The 16,675-nt window shown below is 40.0% G+C and overlaps 1 protein-coding gene across 2 annotated transcripts; it reads right to left on the reverse strand.

Moving 5' to 3' along the window:
* Positions 1 to 1,404: 1,404 nt before the first annotated feature.
* On the reverse strand, positions 1,405 to 15,842 carry TBPL1 (TATA-box binding protein like 1). 2 transcript variants are annotated; one of them, XM_064649445.1, is made up of 7 exons: positions 15,654 to 15,842; positions 9,484 to 9,670; positions 8,776 to 8,858; positions 7,806 to 7,869; positions 6,051 to 6,154; positions 5,856 to 5,950; positions 1,405 to 3,110 (listed from the first exon to the last, which is right to left on the reverse strand). In XM_064649445.1, exons 2-7 carry the CDS (start codon positions 9,616 to 9,618, stop codon positions 3,040 to 3,042), a joined length of 552 nt encoding a protein of 183 aa, XP_064505515.1. In that variant the 5' UTR covers positions 9,619 to 9,670; positions 15,654 to 15,842; the 3' UTR covers positions 1,405 to 3,039. The 2 variants fall into 2 exon arrangements, with proteins under 2 accessions (XP_064505515.1, XP_064505516.1); XM_064649446.1 differs by lacking the exon at positions 15,654 to 15,842 and adding an exon at positions 15,457 to 15,622.
* Positions 15,843 to 16,675: the final 833 nt, after the last annotated feature.

A 16,675-nucleotide genomic window follows, 5' to 3' on the forward strand; every position in this document is an offset into this window, starting at 1 on the left:
CTGTTGTAGTTACAATGGTCAAATTCATCAATTTAGGACTACACTTTGTTCCTGTAAACCTATGACAATTTGTTCATTGTTCAAATACCTTGTGCTTTTTAAAGCTGTAATAATAATTAGTGTTCCCTAATAGTGGTTTGTCCATTGTTCTCGATGCACGAAATCCTTATTAGTGTCAGAAGTGCCAAGGTATATGTTATTTGGTACATACTGGAAAACTTACATAGAGCAAGCTTGCTATCGTAGATTTTGTGACTGTTGAACTCAACTTCATAATTTCAGGGTTTAAGTGCTCTTGGACAAGTTCAAGAAATGGACTCATGGGAATCCCATGAGGTTTAACAAGACCAAGAGCAAGGTGTTGCACCTGGGTTGTGGCAGCCCTTGGTGTCAAAACAGCCCTGACGAGAAAGACTTGGTGGTGCTGGTGGATGAGAAGCTGGACATGAGCCGACAATGTGCGATCGCAGCCCACAAAGCCAACCCTATCCTTGGCTGCATCAAAAGCAGCGTGGCCAGCAGATCAGGGAGGTGATTCTGCCCCTCTACTCAGCTCTTGTGAGACCCCACCTGGAGTGCTGGATCTGGGGTCCTCAGCACAAGAAGGACATTGTCCTGTTGGAGCAAGTCCACAGGAGGGCCAAGTTGATTAGAGGGATGGAGCACCTCTCCTATGAGGAAAGGCTGAAAGAACTAGGATGGTTCAAACTGGAAGAGAGAAGACCTCACTGTGAACTTCCTGTACCTGAAGAGAGCCTACAAGAAGGATGGAGAGGGACTTTGTAAAAAGTGACAGGACAAGGAAGAGCAGCTTTAAACTAAAAGAGCAGGTTTAGATTAGGTATAAAGAAGATATTCTTTAGTGTGAGGGTGGTGAGGCACTGGAACAAGATGCCCAGATAAGCTGTGGATGCCCCAGACCTGGAAGTGTTCCAGGCCAGGTTGGGTAGGGCTCTGAGGAACCTGGTCTAGTGAAGGAGGGGTTGGCACTAGATGATCCTTAAGGTCCCCTTCAACCCAAACCATTCAATGATTCTATGATACCTACATGGAGTTCAAAAAGGCTTTTATGAACACAGCACTTATGACTTGTAGCAAAACATTCTTTTTGTTCTGAAGGATTTGGTGAAGCATTTCCCACACTACACCTTCCTTAGCATAATTTCTGCACAAAGTCACTATGGACAGCCCCAACTTCTATACCACCCCCTCAGGCAGATTAAATACGTCATGCCAGGCATTTTCTTCCTCTGGATGTTCTTGCACCTTTCTTCCACAGCTGTGATTTCTGGTACAGTAACAGCTCCATTTGCCATTTTTAGTGCCCACAAAGACTGTACATTACCTGCAGCATGTGAGTTGTGTTATGTTTCTCTTCAGTGAGATAGGGAAAAAAGACATACATACGTTTATACATATTTATTGTAGCTTTTTAAAAGTAGCATTTGCAGTTACTTTTAAGCATTCACCTCTCTTCTGCTTCAAATGTGCACTTATTGAGAGAAACATTTACTGGCTTCCAAGTCCAAGATTAATACCAATACTAATACATGCCAGAATCAAGCTTCATTGCTTGTTGGCAGCTCCTGTCATCAAAATATTATACAGTAAGAAGAGTGTAGAAAAGGTCTGTGTTAATTGTTCAGCAACAGGCTGGGGCTGGATTAGCATGACCATATCATCTTCTCCAGCTGAAGCACAACACTTTTCCTGAAACCCAAAGCTCATATCTTAACTTTTTTCCTTTTGCATCGAGTAGGTGGAAAAGGCAGTTGTTTTTTCTACAGTAGCTTAAGTTGATAAGGTAATTAAGCTATTAGGGAGTGTCCAAAGGAGGGCCACGATGATGGTGAAGGGTCTGGAAGGGAAGCCTTATGAGGAGCAGCTGAGGTCACTTGGGTTGTTCAAGCTGGAAGAGACTGAGGGGAGACCTCATTGTGGTCTTCAGCATCCTCATAAGGGGAAGCAGAGGGACAAGTACAGATCTCTTCACTCCCATGACCAGTGCCAGGACTCGAGGAAATGGCATGAAGCTGAGTCAGGGGAGGCTAAGGTTGGATATCAGGAAAAAGTTTTTCACCCAGAGGGTGGTTGAGCATTGGAACAGGCTCCCCAGAGAAGTGGTCACGGCACCAAGCCTGACAGAGTTCAAGAAGTGTTTGGACAATGCTCTCAGGCACATGGTGTGATTCTTGCAGTGTCCTGTGCAGGGCCAGGAGTTGGACTCGATGATCCTGATGGGTCCCTCCCAACTCAGCATATTCTATGATTCATCTATAGGAAAACACTTGCTTAAAACCTTTATATTTAGAAATGTCTTCTCTTCATGTAACAGCAAGAAAATACTTGGAGTCTGGCATGTAGTTAAGAGAACTGTGAACAAACCAAATTTCATCCTTGGATAAACATACATAACTACTATAGATTTCAATCTAACCCACACACAAAGTTTTACACATACTACAAATAGAAACAGAAGGTATCAGCAAAAGACTATTCTTACATTGCTTCAAATTAATTTGCAACTATACAATTTTAATGTAATAGAAAAAGGGAAGGAATATAACAGAACAGGTATGAAGAGAAATATTTTCCAAACTTTTATTTGTGCACATTCATCAGGTGAAAAAGGTAACTTTTACAGCTTCTTTGGTGCCCAATATTCAGCATACAAAAATGTAAAAGACTATTCACAAACAAAACACAAGCTCAAGCTAAAAAAAAAAAAAAGTCTTAAAGGTAGTGCACATCGTGACAGCTTTGCTTATGAATACACCGAAATTACTGCAAAAATAAATAGAATGTCTTTTTAAAAGCAGCAATTTCATATCTTGTAAACTTCCGTTCTTACAATACAGCACTGTTAAGAGTAAAATCCAAAAGAACTGGAGTCTATACTGTGGCCATGAGCAAGTAAAAGAGTCTGTATTCCTCTGCTATGGTTGGTCCAGTTTTCCTTTTTGCTTTTAGTCCAATGTGCAGCAGTCTTTAAAGGTGCTCGGTTAGGGAACCTAACCATCAAGTGGTGAGTTATAAAATTTATTTCCTGCTTTCAAACACGAATGGGTAAATCTGTTCCACAGCACTGGCAACAGCCTTTACGTTTGGCCCTGAGACATAGTTAAAAAAAAAAGGCAGTAGGAAGAGAAAAATTAGGGAATCAGAAATTGAAACAACAACAGTATCTTTAAAATAACCTTCATATTTTTAGCTATCACAACTTTATACTGTAGACAGTAATTTTCCCCCCATTTCTCTTAACTTAAGAAGGTGTTTCTCTTATCAGTTTTACTTACAAGGAAAGACTTTCACATCAAATCTGCAAGATGTTCTACACTGGTCAATGGCTAGACTACAAATAAATAATACTGTCATTTAATTTCTTAACAACTTGGGTGGTTTTAGATTTACTGGCTTAAACAGTCTAGAGAAGAAGCAGATGCTGAGTGGCAGAGGTAAAAGAAATACTTTTACTTATGTCAGTCTTCTGGGAAATTGTATTTCTCAAAGCCTAGCCACTTTCAGCTGTTGTTTCAAAAACCTACCAACAAAAACTGCTGCTAAATAATGCTGGATTTGACCCAAGTATGTTTCAAGCAATGTTATTTTATTTTTGAAAATTATAAACTATTACTTTCTGTCACGGGTTTTGCAAATCTGATCTTAGGACAAAACCTGCAAGCCAGGAAATGGTTTCATTATCTCAGGACAAAGCATATGAAGGTTATCTAACATAATCTATGAGTATTTGATGAAAGAAAAGGAAGAATGAACTAGTGATGCTTTTTAATGGTACTAGACCATTTTACGCAATGAAAAATTAAGATTGCAAATAAATGAGCAGTGACATGGCAGAAGATGTTAATTCTGGATAGAAGCTTGGTGATTCAGATAAAGGAGAGCAGCAATTTTTCACAACCTTGATGACTATGAACTCAGAGTTTTCTTAACCCTGCTTTAGATTTCAAAAGTTTCTTCCAAGTATAGAGAACTGTTCAAAAATGGCTCCCAAAATTAATAACTTCAGTATAAATTATTTTAAGTAATTATTGTTTCCCATGCTCAGTCAGAAAGAAAATGGACTAGAATAGGATTCTTCCTGTATTTTCAAACTGGTTAAGTTAAGCACTTAGCTAAAACAAGAATGGTGAAAGATACCTGTCTTTTGGGCAAATATTGCACCCTCCTTAAATTTCGTTGCAATTATAGAAATGAAAGTTCTAGAGAAAGCCTTCAAACAGTGAAAGTATGAGTAGGCAAATAGTTCTAGTAAAAAACCTGCTATTCCATGTAAGGCTGAAGAGATGTAAAAACTGGGGCATCATTGTAGAGAATATAAGAGAAGAAAAAACCAAAACAACCCCCCAAAACAACCTCCTCATTGCTCATTTTGAAGCATCAGTGAAATAAGTATTCTTTCACATGCCAGTGACTTTTATTATCTTTTCTCAATGTAAATAAATCTTTTGATACTTGTCCCATTAGAAGAACCCACCTTCCTGTTTCTTTTTGTAACATTTCTAATTATGTATCTCAAAATTCTTTGAGTCAGTGGTATGATAAGTACTAGTATTACAGAAACATTAATCCATAAGACTCTGGACATTTTTTTCCCCCTAGAAAAAAGGCCTAGACAAAACAGAAGCCTTCAAAAGCAACAGAGGTCTGAGATATTTCAAACTCACTAAAACAACTAAACCAGAAAGATGCAAAACTTGGATGTTTATCATATTTACCTTCATGTTTTGAAAGGACAATTCTGAAAATATGAAAGTGATTTTGTCCCGTATATGAAGTAATAAGAATCTTACAGAGAAACTGAATCTCATTAAGAGGCTGATAAGACATGCTGACAGCTTTTTATTACTGCAGTAATACTAAGGCTTCTTATTTATTTTAAATTTAGTTTCTAGATTTGGCTAGACCAGTTGCTCTGTTCAGAACATATACTGCAATCTTGAAGTACTTTTTAGCCCCTTTATATTTAGATTACTATCTGATGAAGTTTGTCTTCTTCCAATATCTTGTAAGAAAACTCCCCCTAAACCTAGCTATTTGTTAAGGAATTAAGATGTGAAAATAATAAAAAAAAATCCTTACCCAACTTCTGAACCAGTAGCTCTAACAACTGCAACACATAATTCCCACTAAAGTGAAACAAAATGTTTTTTTATTTTAACAAGTATTTTCTGAAAAACCTGACTACTGGAAATCCCACGAGCAAACATGAAAGAGAATGAAAAATGAAAATCAGAAAGAGAGAGGAGAAAACGTGGCATGGTGCCTCCAAGACCCAGGACAATCACGTCTCTGATTACAAGGGAAAAATCACTGATGCCTGTGATTCAGTGGTGGTTCCCTCAGTCGAGCTTTAACGAAGAGAACACAAGTCTGAAGAATTGCAGGTACTGCTCAACTTCATTTATGAAAAAATGCTATGCCACCCTATAAGTTTCCACAAATGTCCAGTTTGATAAAACGTATTTTTTAAAGGGATGTTAATGCTACATGCACTGTAGTTTACAGCACTACAAAGATCAAAAAAAGGAAGAAAATTCAAATATTTAAGTACATAATAAATACCTGCAATCTCAAATCCTATCTCACTTTTGTTAAAAAAAACCAAAACAGACTAAGTACATTCAATCTAAGTAATTGTTTGAGCCTACTAATAATAACACTTTCTCTACATCTCTTCTGGCACTTTCACTCAAAAACAAACTATATGCTAGCACTGGGAAGCAAAATCCTTTCAACATATTTTGACTTTTATACATCTTTCCTTCCTAAGCCTACTAGATCTAAAGTTAAATATTCCCAACAAGTTCAATATTTATTTTTTGACATCAAAATACCTGTAACTGTGATACTGCCTGTGGAAAAAATCTGTAAGGTAGCTCTGAGAGATTTTATTCTGTAACACACGGCAGGATGAAGTTCTGGTTCATAACTAGAAAACAAAATAAAAGGTAAAAAAGAGAGATCTAGAACTGAAAAATAAAAGCTTAAGAAGTATATCAAGACTAAAATTCTTTAAAATCCTACCATACCTTGCATGAGGTCTGTTATTCTTCGTAAATTCTGGCAATCTGATCTCAAAGGGCATGTTGCACACTGCTAAAACATTCACAACTTTAAAATCTGTGAAAATTACCTTTTTGGAAGAGAGGAAAAAAATTAGAAATTCAGTTTACAGTGAGGTAGATATAAGGGTTGCAAAAAAAACAAATAAAGAGAAATATGCTACTTACAATACTGTGATGAGATTTCAAAATTAAAACCTTGTGACTGATTCATTTCTAATAGGCATCTATTAGACACTTAACAGACTTAAATAATTTACATTATCCCTGTATGGTGGAATATCTGTTGAATTAGATACCTCACAGTTGTATCATAGGGTTATAGTACAGTTTAAGAATGAGACACAAAAAACAACTTATACTGCTGCACTAAACATCTCCACACTGAAAAGAAAGTAAATTAAACAGCTCATGAAACAACAAAATAAGCAGAGAAAAAGCTTAAATTTCACTGAAAGCTTCTCTAATACCTTGTTGCTATACACCATTTTTATTAAAGCTAAGAATAAGAAAAAAAGGTGAAAATTGTTTTGCTCTAAATGTCCAGTGGCCAGTACAGCAAACTGGTTTTCTACTCTATAACTTTCTGAAATCCATTCGCTGGATTTGCTTTCAGTTATTCTTTGCCACAGACATTTTAGATGACAATAAAATAGCCAAGAAAAAAATACACTGCTGAGAAGTCAGTGTTGGCGGTATCACTAGGGAAACTTTTGCTCATTTTCTGAGATTTCCTAAACTTAAAATGACCATTCTTCAGCCTAAACTTTTTGGAAAGACATTACCAGTAGAAGCAACTTAGCATTATAAAAGGTCAACTATCAAATTAATCTTCAAAATATAAACTGCTTGCTTTATTATAAAACTTGGTGCGTCCACCCTGGAAGCACTGTTCACCTCACTGACTTACTGTTCATTCCAACTTTAAGGATTTGTGACAATAAGGTGTCAAACTCATGCTGGGGTCTGATGCAGCATTACCAACCTGTCACCTCTGCCTTTATGCACTACAATCAAAAGGAGTCTCTCCCTGAAAAGGACAGCTACTGTGTTTATTTAATTGTCTGCCCCTAACTGAATCTGTGAGTAAACAGTACAATAAACTATCAGGAAGTTTTAGGGTACTAAACCATGCCACTTTAAGTTGTTCATGTGGCTGTTCTTCAATCTTTTATAAGAAATGCAAGTGATGTTTTTGGCTGGTAATGTTAACCCAAACCCAGAAAAAAGAGGGGTTTCCTGACTTAACTATTTTGCTTATTTCCCGCTGTGCAACCCGATAGCGCAGAAGCACCTTTTCTCTTCCCTTTTTAATTAAAGAGGCTTGAACTTGCCTTTATGAAGATGGAAATGCATCTGCCATTCCATCAGAAATGACTGAAAGTTATGTTCAAATGACAGTTAAGTTTATCCTCTTCAGCACTTTTTCCAAATAAATCTTTCAAGATATTGTAAATTCTATCCAAGAAACATCTGTGGGTGGTTCATTTATTAAATTTTGTTGCCCATTATCCAGTGAAGAAGCACTACTCTGAGCTGCCAAACAAAACTCAAATCCACAAAATAAAACAGCATCTGGAAAATGTATGTCAACACAAAAGGGGCATCTGTGTGAAGACATGCTCACTGATAAGTTGTTATGCTCCCTCCTTTTTGTTTCTTTCTAAAACATGAACTACCAGCATTGCTTGAGTCATACAAGTCCTTTTTCACTAGAATTACCTGAAAACCTAATTTCTGTAGACTACGAGCTAATCGTCTGGCACCAAATTTAGCTTCTTCTTCACTATAAAGGAGAAAGAAAAGAACTTTGCATTAAGAGAAATAGTATATATTTGTGTGCACACATATCACAATAGCTACTCAGACTACAAAATGAACTGATACATAATGCAGCACATCAACCACGATCACATGGACAGCCTTCACTTTATCCTACTGTATGTATTACATTTTAACTACCTAGACATTCAAATGGAGTCCTTTATGCCCTGTTTGAAGAATATCTTGACAACTGGCTCCAGCAGAAGTGAGAGACATGTTTTGATCATACATGATTCTAAGTGCTCTTAAGACACAAATAAAATCACATAGTCTGGAATTAACATCCAATCATCTTCCATTTTGAAACAGACATCATATACAGAAAGTATGCAAATTTACTATTGTACCTTATTCTTACTTCACAATGCAGACATATCTTAAAAGAATTCAGCTGTTAAAAGTTTAGCAAGTCTCAGATGTAGCTGAACGGAGAGTCTGCTTTTGCTTCTTTCCAGTCTCCCAACACTGGTTAAATTCAGGTGGGTTTTTTTGAAAGAACAAGAGATATCCCTCAAGAAAGGTCATCCCTTTCCAAGTCTCAAGTTCTGGCTAAACACACTTGAGTGTGTTTAAGAATCTTAAAGACTTTTCAAATCTCTTTAAGATTTTCTTCATAAAGGAGTTTTCCCTGCTGCTCTCCCAAGAAGGCTGAACTGATGTTCCTCATGATGTGAACACAGTCTTGAGACATACACTTCACACAGAAAACTTCCTTGCAAATATGTAGTTTAGCAAATATGTAGTTTAGCAACATGTGATCCACTGTGAGTGACTCTAAACAGTGGCAAGTACCACTTCTTCATTTACAACACTGTATTTTAAAATACACAAGAATTTACAGCTAGAGAAAGCATCTTCATGAACTCACCTTGTGGCTCCTGTGCAAATAACTTTTCCTGAGGACCAAATTGTGGCCGTAATCCTAGGTTTCCGAAGCTTCATTAAAACCTTCTAAAAAGAAAAGTGGAAAAACTGGAAATTAGCAGTAGTTCAATTTCATACTGGAAAAAAAATTACACAAATTTGTTACACAAATCAACTGTTACACTAAAACTTCCTTTATTTTTAATAGCCTTGAACTGCTCCTTCATCTCTTTCAGTAATTAAAAAAAGCCCCAGCTCCTGAGAAGAGCAAAATAAGTATGAAATATGTCAGGCTGTGTTTCAGTGTTCACAAAATAGATTAACTGAAGGTATTTTTCACTGAAAGCCACGAACATCGTGTTGATTTTTTTTCTTATTACAGTGACTTGACATTCTGACTCCTTATCAAGATATATTTTCTAGACATAGCTGTCAAATTCTGGGAGGCAAAACGGAACCTGAGGTGTAAGAGGTCTCGTCACATACCGTATGCCTGGTATCCACCTCATTAGTTGAAGTCTCCTGAGACAGCATTTACTCACTCCCCTTACTGTACATTTAATGTATGACTGACTAAATACCGATCCAGACAGAAATACAGAACTAAAACTCTGCTTTTCTCTATTAACCATACACAGGCATCAGGCAGAAGAACGTTTAGCTTAAGGAACATTTCTAAAAACAGACAACTGAAGTATGTTGAATCTCTTACCCCAACATCACGCTTGTATATCACATTTGCTCCCTCTAATGCAATCTTCCTCAAGTTTAAATGACATCTTGTTCTAAAAACACACACTACGTTTGTGATTAAAATGTCCAGTGCAACATCACTGTCTGCATCCATTGGGGTGATTTACAACTCAGTTTTCCCACCAGCTCACCACGAAGATCACATCCTGAGAAGCAAAAATGATAAAATTAAACATACCAGTAGAAAACTGCCTATTAATGCTATTGTATACATTCACTCCTTAAGAGAGACAAGAAGCAGAAGTGACTACACTCTGACTCATTTGACTGTGTGGGGAGGGGGAGTGTCTGCATCCTGTATGCTAGAAAATAGGAGGTAACTTGTTCAAAGCCACGTTGCCAGACTTAACAGAAATTGTGTATACATATATATAAAAGAATATTTAAACTTGCCAGTTAAATATGTTACAATTTTTACTAACACTGTAAAGATTACTGAAACTTATTCCATAGCACCAGTGGCTAATCTTTCCTCAGCTCATTTGAGGATGTCATTAGACACCTCAGGAAAATGCACTTCTCTGACTGCTGGAGTTGATAATTCTGAACAGCTTGATGCTTGTGTTGGAATGCATGAGCCTGTGAATAACTTTGAACTAACACAGGTTACACAAATTGCAGTCAGTAGACAACCTGCTACCACAGCTTTGCCATCTTAATTCAGCACCCTTGGCCTATCTCTCCCAATTACAGTATAATGCGAACTATACAAATTGTCCTGGCGGCAGCAACAGCCTGGGCTGAACCAGTGTCCTCTCACTCCCTTCTGCACTGCCCACAGGAACCGCATAGAATGAACACACTGTATGGGCAGAGTAGAATCGAGTGTTACTGAGGAAAAGCACAAGTGTTTCTGAGCAGCAACGGAAGGCAAAGGATGGCCAACCAGCACATGCACAGAAAACCTACCGCAGCCAGGAAGCATCCAGGCTGCCTGTGCACATTGCAGGTGACACTCCTCACACACACCTCAACCGGGGAAAGAGAATCAAGACCAGGAGTTGGGCAACCATTCACCCCAGCCCAAGAATGCCCAACATCTCTTCTGTAGGCACACTAAAGCCAAGACAGTGGACATCTCAAATCTCAGGTGAAGAATGTGGGGAAAGGAGAGGGGAAAAGTACAAAAACATTGGTAGACAGTGGAAACAACTTATATAAAAATTTTAGCATTATTTCATCCAAAATGAGCAAAAAGGAAAGGAAAGAACAAAATCAAAGGAAAACTGTCACATATATGAAATGCTCTACATGGTCATTGCCATGGAAGAAGCAGGAGACTATGCATTAAGAAAAATAATATAGATAACAGATTGTAAAGCATTTATGTAACTTTAAAATTTTCAGTCTTGCATTCTATATCAGAAATCTTTAAGATACAAAATTAATGTTATAATCAGTATTTTCATCTGACTACAACTTCCAAAACATCACGCCATAGTCTCTGAGAACTCACTTAAGGTGCATCTTTGACTATCACTCACTGACAATACTGACGTGACAAACTACAAGGCAGATGTTCATGATGTACTTGGTTAACTGCTGTGGTAGTTGCTGCTTCTACTCTGCAGCTTGTTCCCTGCTGAAAGAATTATTCCGGAACTGCTGGCTTGTCCAATGTAAGAAAAAGCAAGATGGGTGCTAATACAGAAAAGAGATTAAGAAACAGCAATAGAAAAACAGAAAAACCAAAGGCTCTGTGTGGGGATGAAGAGAATACAGATAAAGAAGAGAACAAACAGTAACTAACTAGTATTCCCAGATCCTTTTTTTATTGAACGAAAAATTATATGAATCCTCAAAATCAGAAATTAATTATTCCATCTGGTTTTGATGGACTACTACAGATTGGGCAAGTAATTTATGGCACCAGATCCAAAGATAGCATATGTGCAGATTTTGAATGGCATGCAGGCAGAGCCAGCACGAAGCTGGAACCTGTGGCATCTTCAGAGAGGCATTTGTTTTCCACCCTGGCTCCAACTCCGGGCTCCTGCAGAGTTCATTTACTGGAACTCAGGAAAGATTGTCAACAAGATACCTCCAATCAGCAGCATCTCCAAATTATCGGCAAGTGTCTACTGGCAGACTCAATCTCTATGTTCTTAAAGAATACCACCATCATGCATAACACCCCTGAAAGGTTGCTAACGTCTAAGCAAACCATAGTACTATATGATAATGTCTCCGTACAACCCTTGATGGAATATCTTAAAAAGATCCAGGGAGAACAGTCACATGCTCATTCAGAACAAAGGAAAAAGTGGTTGAAAAGAGAGGAAAATTACAATTTAAAAGGAAAAGTTCTGTTATTAAAGGGGGTTCTACAGAAGAAGAGGTGCCTGTGGAGCCATCAGTAAGGATGTTTTCAGCAATTACAATCTATCTTGCTTAGAAGTACAATCTCCTTGCACAGATCTTAATGGGAGAAAAATTACAGAGATTACAGTGGTGTGCCCCCATTTTCATGAGCCATGTTCTGAAAGCACAAGATAACAGATATTTAGGGAGAACCTTTTTAATTTGAAATTTTATTAGACCTCTTGATAATATTCTAGACTATGATTTGTGACATTCAGTTAAAAAGGGGCATGACTTGTTATAAAAACGGTATTTGAATACAGTGTAAAAATGAAAATGGCTACGTGATCTAACAGCAGCGTTTCATTGTTAAAACTTTTCACTCAAATACTGAAAATGTTAATTACCAAGTTTTTCTAATTTGTATGGATAAAACTCCCTATTTGCTGCTGTTAAATACTACCTGTGTTCTTTGAGAACATGAATCTAAGTGTCAATTATTTTGAACACATCCATTCCTATTTAGTATAGAAATGTAATGGTAACCACTTCCAAGGCACAGTTTAGAACCATTGGGTAAACGAAAATATTACTAGGCTTGGATACTTGTGTCCGAGCAGTGAACAAGCATAACCTATCACAATCTTTGACATTTTATTGTCTCACACTGCACTTACAACAAAGAAAAAAAAAATCTAGAGAGAAGATGTCCTGCTACCTTTCTTTGGTAAGCCTCAAAGAAATTAAAATTCATAGAAATCATAAGAACAAAAGCGAGTTAAATGGTTTTAAAAAGTAAAAATACATAGACTACACTAAAAAAAAATCTTACAAAAATGTGTAACATATTTAAGAAAGAAAGTTGTTCCTAATTATATGTATTTCCAACAGCATGATCAGATAGAACAAAGGAATTCTAAACAACATTTTGATCTTCCTCTTTCCCAGTTTTCTCTTGTATTCTCTGCTATTCATACACACTAGCCTGAATGTTATTTCCCAAAACTTGAATTTTTGCATTTCTGTATCTTATCTGCAAAATGGGGAAAATATTGCACCTTACGTATAAGCCTGTTTCTATTCCACATTGATGAAGTTACACTTGTAGAACAGAGAGGCTGAGTAGAAACCAAGCATCTGGTTCTTTCCAGTTCTGGATTTGCAAATGCTTAAGTTGATTTTATTGAGCTCAGCTTAGGTTTTGTTCATTAATTTTGCCCAAAGGTTATCTCATCTGAACTGTAGAATTTTGGCAGCCTAAATCTCATTTCTAAAATGTTTTGCCAGTTAATGCTAATTTAACAATAGGTTAAGTTTGAACATAAAATAATTAGTCTGTACGTACAGCATTTCTTTTAAATTATGTACTTCGTTCAATTTTCTCCAGCACAAGAAACTAGCCAACTTTGATTTCAAGTTGTCTTACACCAGGGTAACACAATCTACCACAACAGAGAAAAAAGCTTAATACATCTCTGAAGATGTTTGCATTATTTTATCAGGAAAATTTTAAAAGATTGTTCTTTTAAATTTTAGGAATATTACCCTAATAGGAAGGAAAAAAATATAGATAGGTTAAGTATGATAATGAACTCAAAAAGAAAAAGAACAACAAAAGCTATACTGAAACCAGAGAAACTTCCCAGAATAAGAAATACTTTGCAGGAAGGAATGAACACTCAAGTTCTTAAAGCATTACCCTTACCTCCCTTGTTAGAAACACAGCTATACTATTTTAGATATTCTATAAACACACATGAAGACAAAACACTCTGCACTGAAATCTTACAATCTAAAAAAAGCCAGCACTCTCTGTCTTCAAAAAGTTCCAAACCAACCACAGCACCAGCATCAAAGAGAAAGGAAAGGCACTTGGGATGGGGTATATAAACAAAGTATTATTTTAAGCTTTTGACTACCTTTGATCCAAGAAACTCAGCGCTATAAAGGTATATGGGGGATGTCTAATAATGGTTACATTAATGCCAGAACAGTTTAATAAACACCTTTTTCACCAGAAGTCTAAGTATAAGGAATTTCTACTGGTTATTTTTAACCTTGCTCCAAAGCAGTTCACCAACTGACCGACTCCACAAACAATTCCAACAGACCGGCTGAAGGGATATTGGTCATTATCATGTCAGTAGGCATTTTTCAAGCTCATGCCTGAAAAGCATCTCTGAAGAAGTTAACATGAACTTATGATGCTTCCATATGAGAACGGAGAGTGCAAAAAATAAAGCTTATCAGGAATGGGGAGAATCAATTATATCCTTTCTCTGAAGGTCTAATTTTAAAGAGTTGTGTTCAGCCCCTCGTGAAACAAGTCCACAGGAAACACCAGAGGTGACAGACCTCTGAAATCTACCCAAATTCTTAGACACGATATGGTCACAGTGCCAGGTGAATGACTCCCCGGAACTGAGAGCAACAGTTCTGTACTGTCTGTACAGAAAATCCTCCGGTCCAAACAACTTTCTTAGTTACAGCCACTGAGCTAGTGGGGCATGCTTCTACTTTCTGTTGCAGTGGCAAATTAAATTGTGCCTAAAGCAAAAGGGCATCTTGAAGCTTCTATTCTCACCTTTCAGGATTTGCAGAGTCATGACTATTTCCTACAGAAAGAAACAATTATATTTGGTGGGAGAAAATTTTCAAATATGCGCAAAGCCAGTGTCAAAGTAGGGATTTGTTCTATTAGATCAATGTGTAGAATGAAGATATCAGCTATACCACAAGCAAGTAGGACCTCAATCCTGCTGTCAAATGTCTTGGATAAGACTACTGAATCTCCATGGACCTGGGGTCTTCCAACACAAATCCAGTTGTAAGAATAAAGCCAGTTTACAGAGCAAGACAAGAAAGTACATTTTAAAATAATTCATAACAGGCTATTTTCCTCAAGTCTTTCTTTCATCAAAAAGGCTCATTCATATTCAAGGCAAGATTCACTTGAACCGAAGTTTGTGCCATCTTTCCCTTCGAACATCCAGTAATACTTGAATGCCAAACATTAAAAAGAATCCTTTCAGTCTTTATAATACGTGGAAAATCATCCTAAGTATGACAAAAGTCTGAACCAATAGGTTCCCTGGCCATTCCAACTTGATGAAAAACCGTAAGAACAGTTTAGCTGTAGCAAAATATTTTAAGACAACGGGTAAGCCTCTCATCCCCCTCCCATTTCCCATTTGCGCGTCTCAACTGAGGAAACACGAGCAGCCTTCTCATTCTCGCTGCTGGGAGCCTCACTCAAAGCCCTACATGCACCAGCGCCCCAACGCTCTGGTTAACAACTATTCCTTCTTCCCCTTCCACCCCGGCCCCAAACTTCTCGGGCCGGCAGGGCGCGAACAAAGCGCAGGCGGAGGGGCGGCCTGGCCACGCCGGGCCCCGCTGCTCGGCCCCGCCGGTTGCTGCAGGCGCTCCTGACCTGGGGCAGCGCCGCCGCCGCCGCGCCCGCGGGGACCGGGCCGCCACAACGCCCCCGGGGCCGGGCGCTGGGCCGCCGGTGCCCCCCGGGCAGCGGGAACAGGCCGGTCCCCGCGGGCATGCCCTGCCCCTTCCCTCCCCTCCCCGGCACGGCGGCCGAGCCGCGCACAACACCCCCCGCCCCGGGCGCGATCGGTACCGCGGCGGGAGGCGCCGGCAGGGCCTCGGCGAGGCGGGGGAGGCCCCGCGCCACCTCCCTCCCCTCGGCTGGGCAGGGGCGGGACGCGGGGGTCCAGCGGCGGCGGCAGGTCCCGGCGGGCCGGGCCCGCAGACCCGAGGCGGCGGCGAGGAGGCGGGGGACGAGGAGGAGGAGCGCGGCCCGTCGGCGGCCGTTACCGTGCGGGCGGGCGGCCGGGCGGCGGTCGGGGCAGGGCAGGACGGGGCGGGGCGCGGTGCCGGTCGGTGGGTGCCGGTCGCCCGGCGGCGTTGAGGGTGCTGGGCCGACTCCCCGCGACAATAAACATTCCCCGGCGCCGCGGGCATAGACGCGGCGCGGCTAGAGCGGCCGCCGGAAGTCACGGCGGCGGGAGGGAGGGGAGCGGGCAGGGCGGAGGCTGCGCTTCCGCTGCCGTCCGCCGCCCACGGAGCCGCGGCACAGCCCGGGATGGGCCGTGCGGCGCGGCGTGGCACGGAGTCACGGAGCCGGGCGGGCTGGAAGGGACCACAGAGGGTCATCTGGCCCAACCTTCCTGCTCAGGCAGGGTCATCCCAGAGCACATGGCACAGGACTACGTCCAGACGGTTCTTGAATATCTCCAGTGAGGGAGCCTCCACAACATCTCTGGGCAGTCTGTTCCAGTGCTCGGTCACCTGCACAGTAAAGATGTTCTTCCTCATGTTCAGGTGGAACTTCTTGTGCATCAATTTCTGCCCGTTGTCTCTTGTCCTAAAACTTTTGTCCGACTGATGAAAGGCTTCATCACGACCACGTTCTCCAAGGCAGCGCCTTTGCCAGCGAACCCGCTGGGGATGTGATGCAGTCTGCACATCAGGCGTTGTGAACGTACCACATACCAGGTGCTCCTAGGAGGGCACTTTCCTTTGCACCTTTTCAGCTTCCTGCAGCTCTCCTAATCACTGCCTTGACTGCTCCACGGGCACTCCCTGCGCATTGATCTGACACAACTCAGCAGTCATTAGTTAGGACTCAGAATTTCTAACAGCATGCTGCCAGTATTGCTGCTGCATATGTGCATGTTGCACTGCAGCAAGACTCTGGTCGCTGCCTCTTGTTTCACAAATGAAGATTTTTTTTTTTTAATTTAAAGCAATGTTGTTTGATACTGAAGGAATAGTCCACAGCAGTAAACTGTAGGACCTTGGTGTGTGAGCAGACTACTCACTCCAAGTGAGACAAA

Source organism: Pseudopipra pipra, chromosome 3 (genome assembly GCF_036250125.1).
Source record: "Pseudopipra pipra isolate bDixPip1 chromosome 3, bDixPip1.hap1, whole genome shotgun sequence".
NCBI lineage: Eukaryota > Metazoa > Chordata > Aves > Passeriformes > Pipridae > Pseudopipra > Pseudopipra pipra.

Bases quoted from the DNA above. Each gene is read 5' to 3' on its own strand.
- TBPL1 (XM_064649445.1), bottom strand. From the start codon at position 9,618: ATGGATGCAGACAGTGATGTTGCACTGGACATTTTAATCACAAACGTA. The intron at 7,870-8,775 runs GTGAGTTCATGA...TCTCCTTTATAG, and splicing joins ATTTGCACAGGAGCCACAAG to TGAAGAAGAAGCTAAATTTG. The intron at 6,155-7,805 runs GTAATTCTAGTG...TCTTCCAAAAAG, and splicing joins TACAGAAATTAGGTTTTCAG to GTAATTTTCACAGATTTTAA.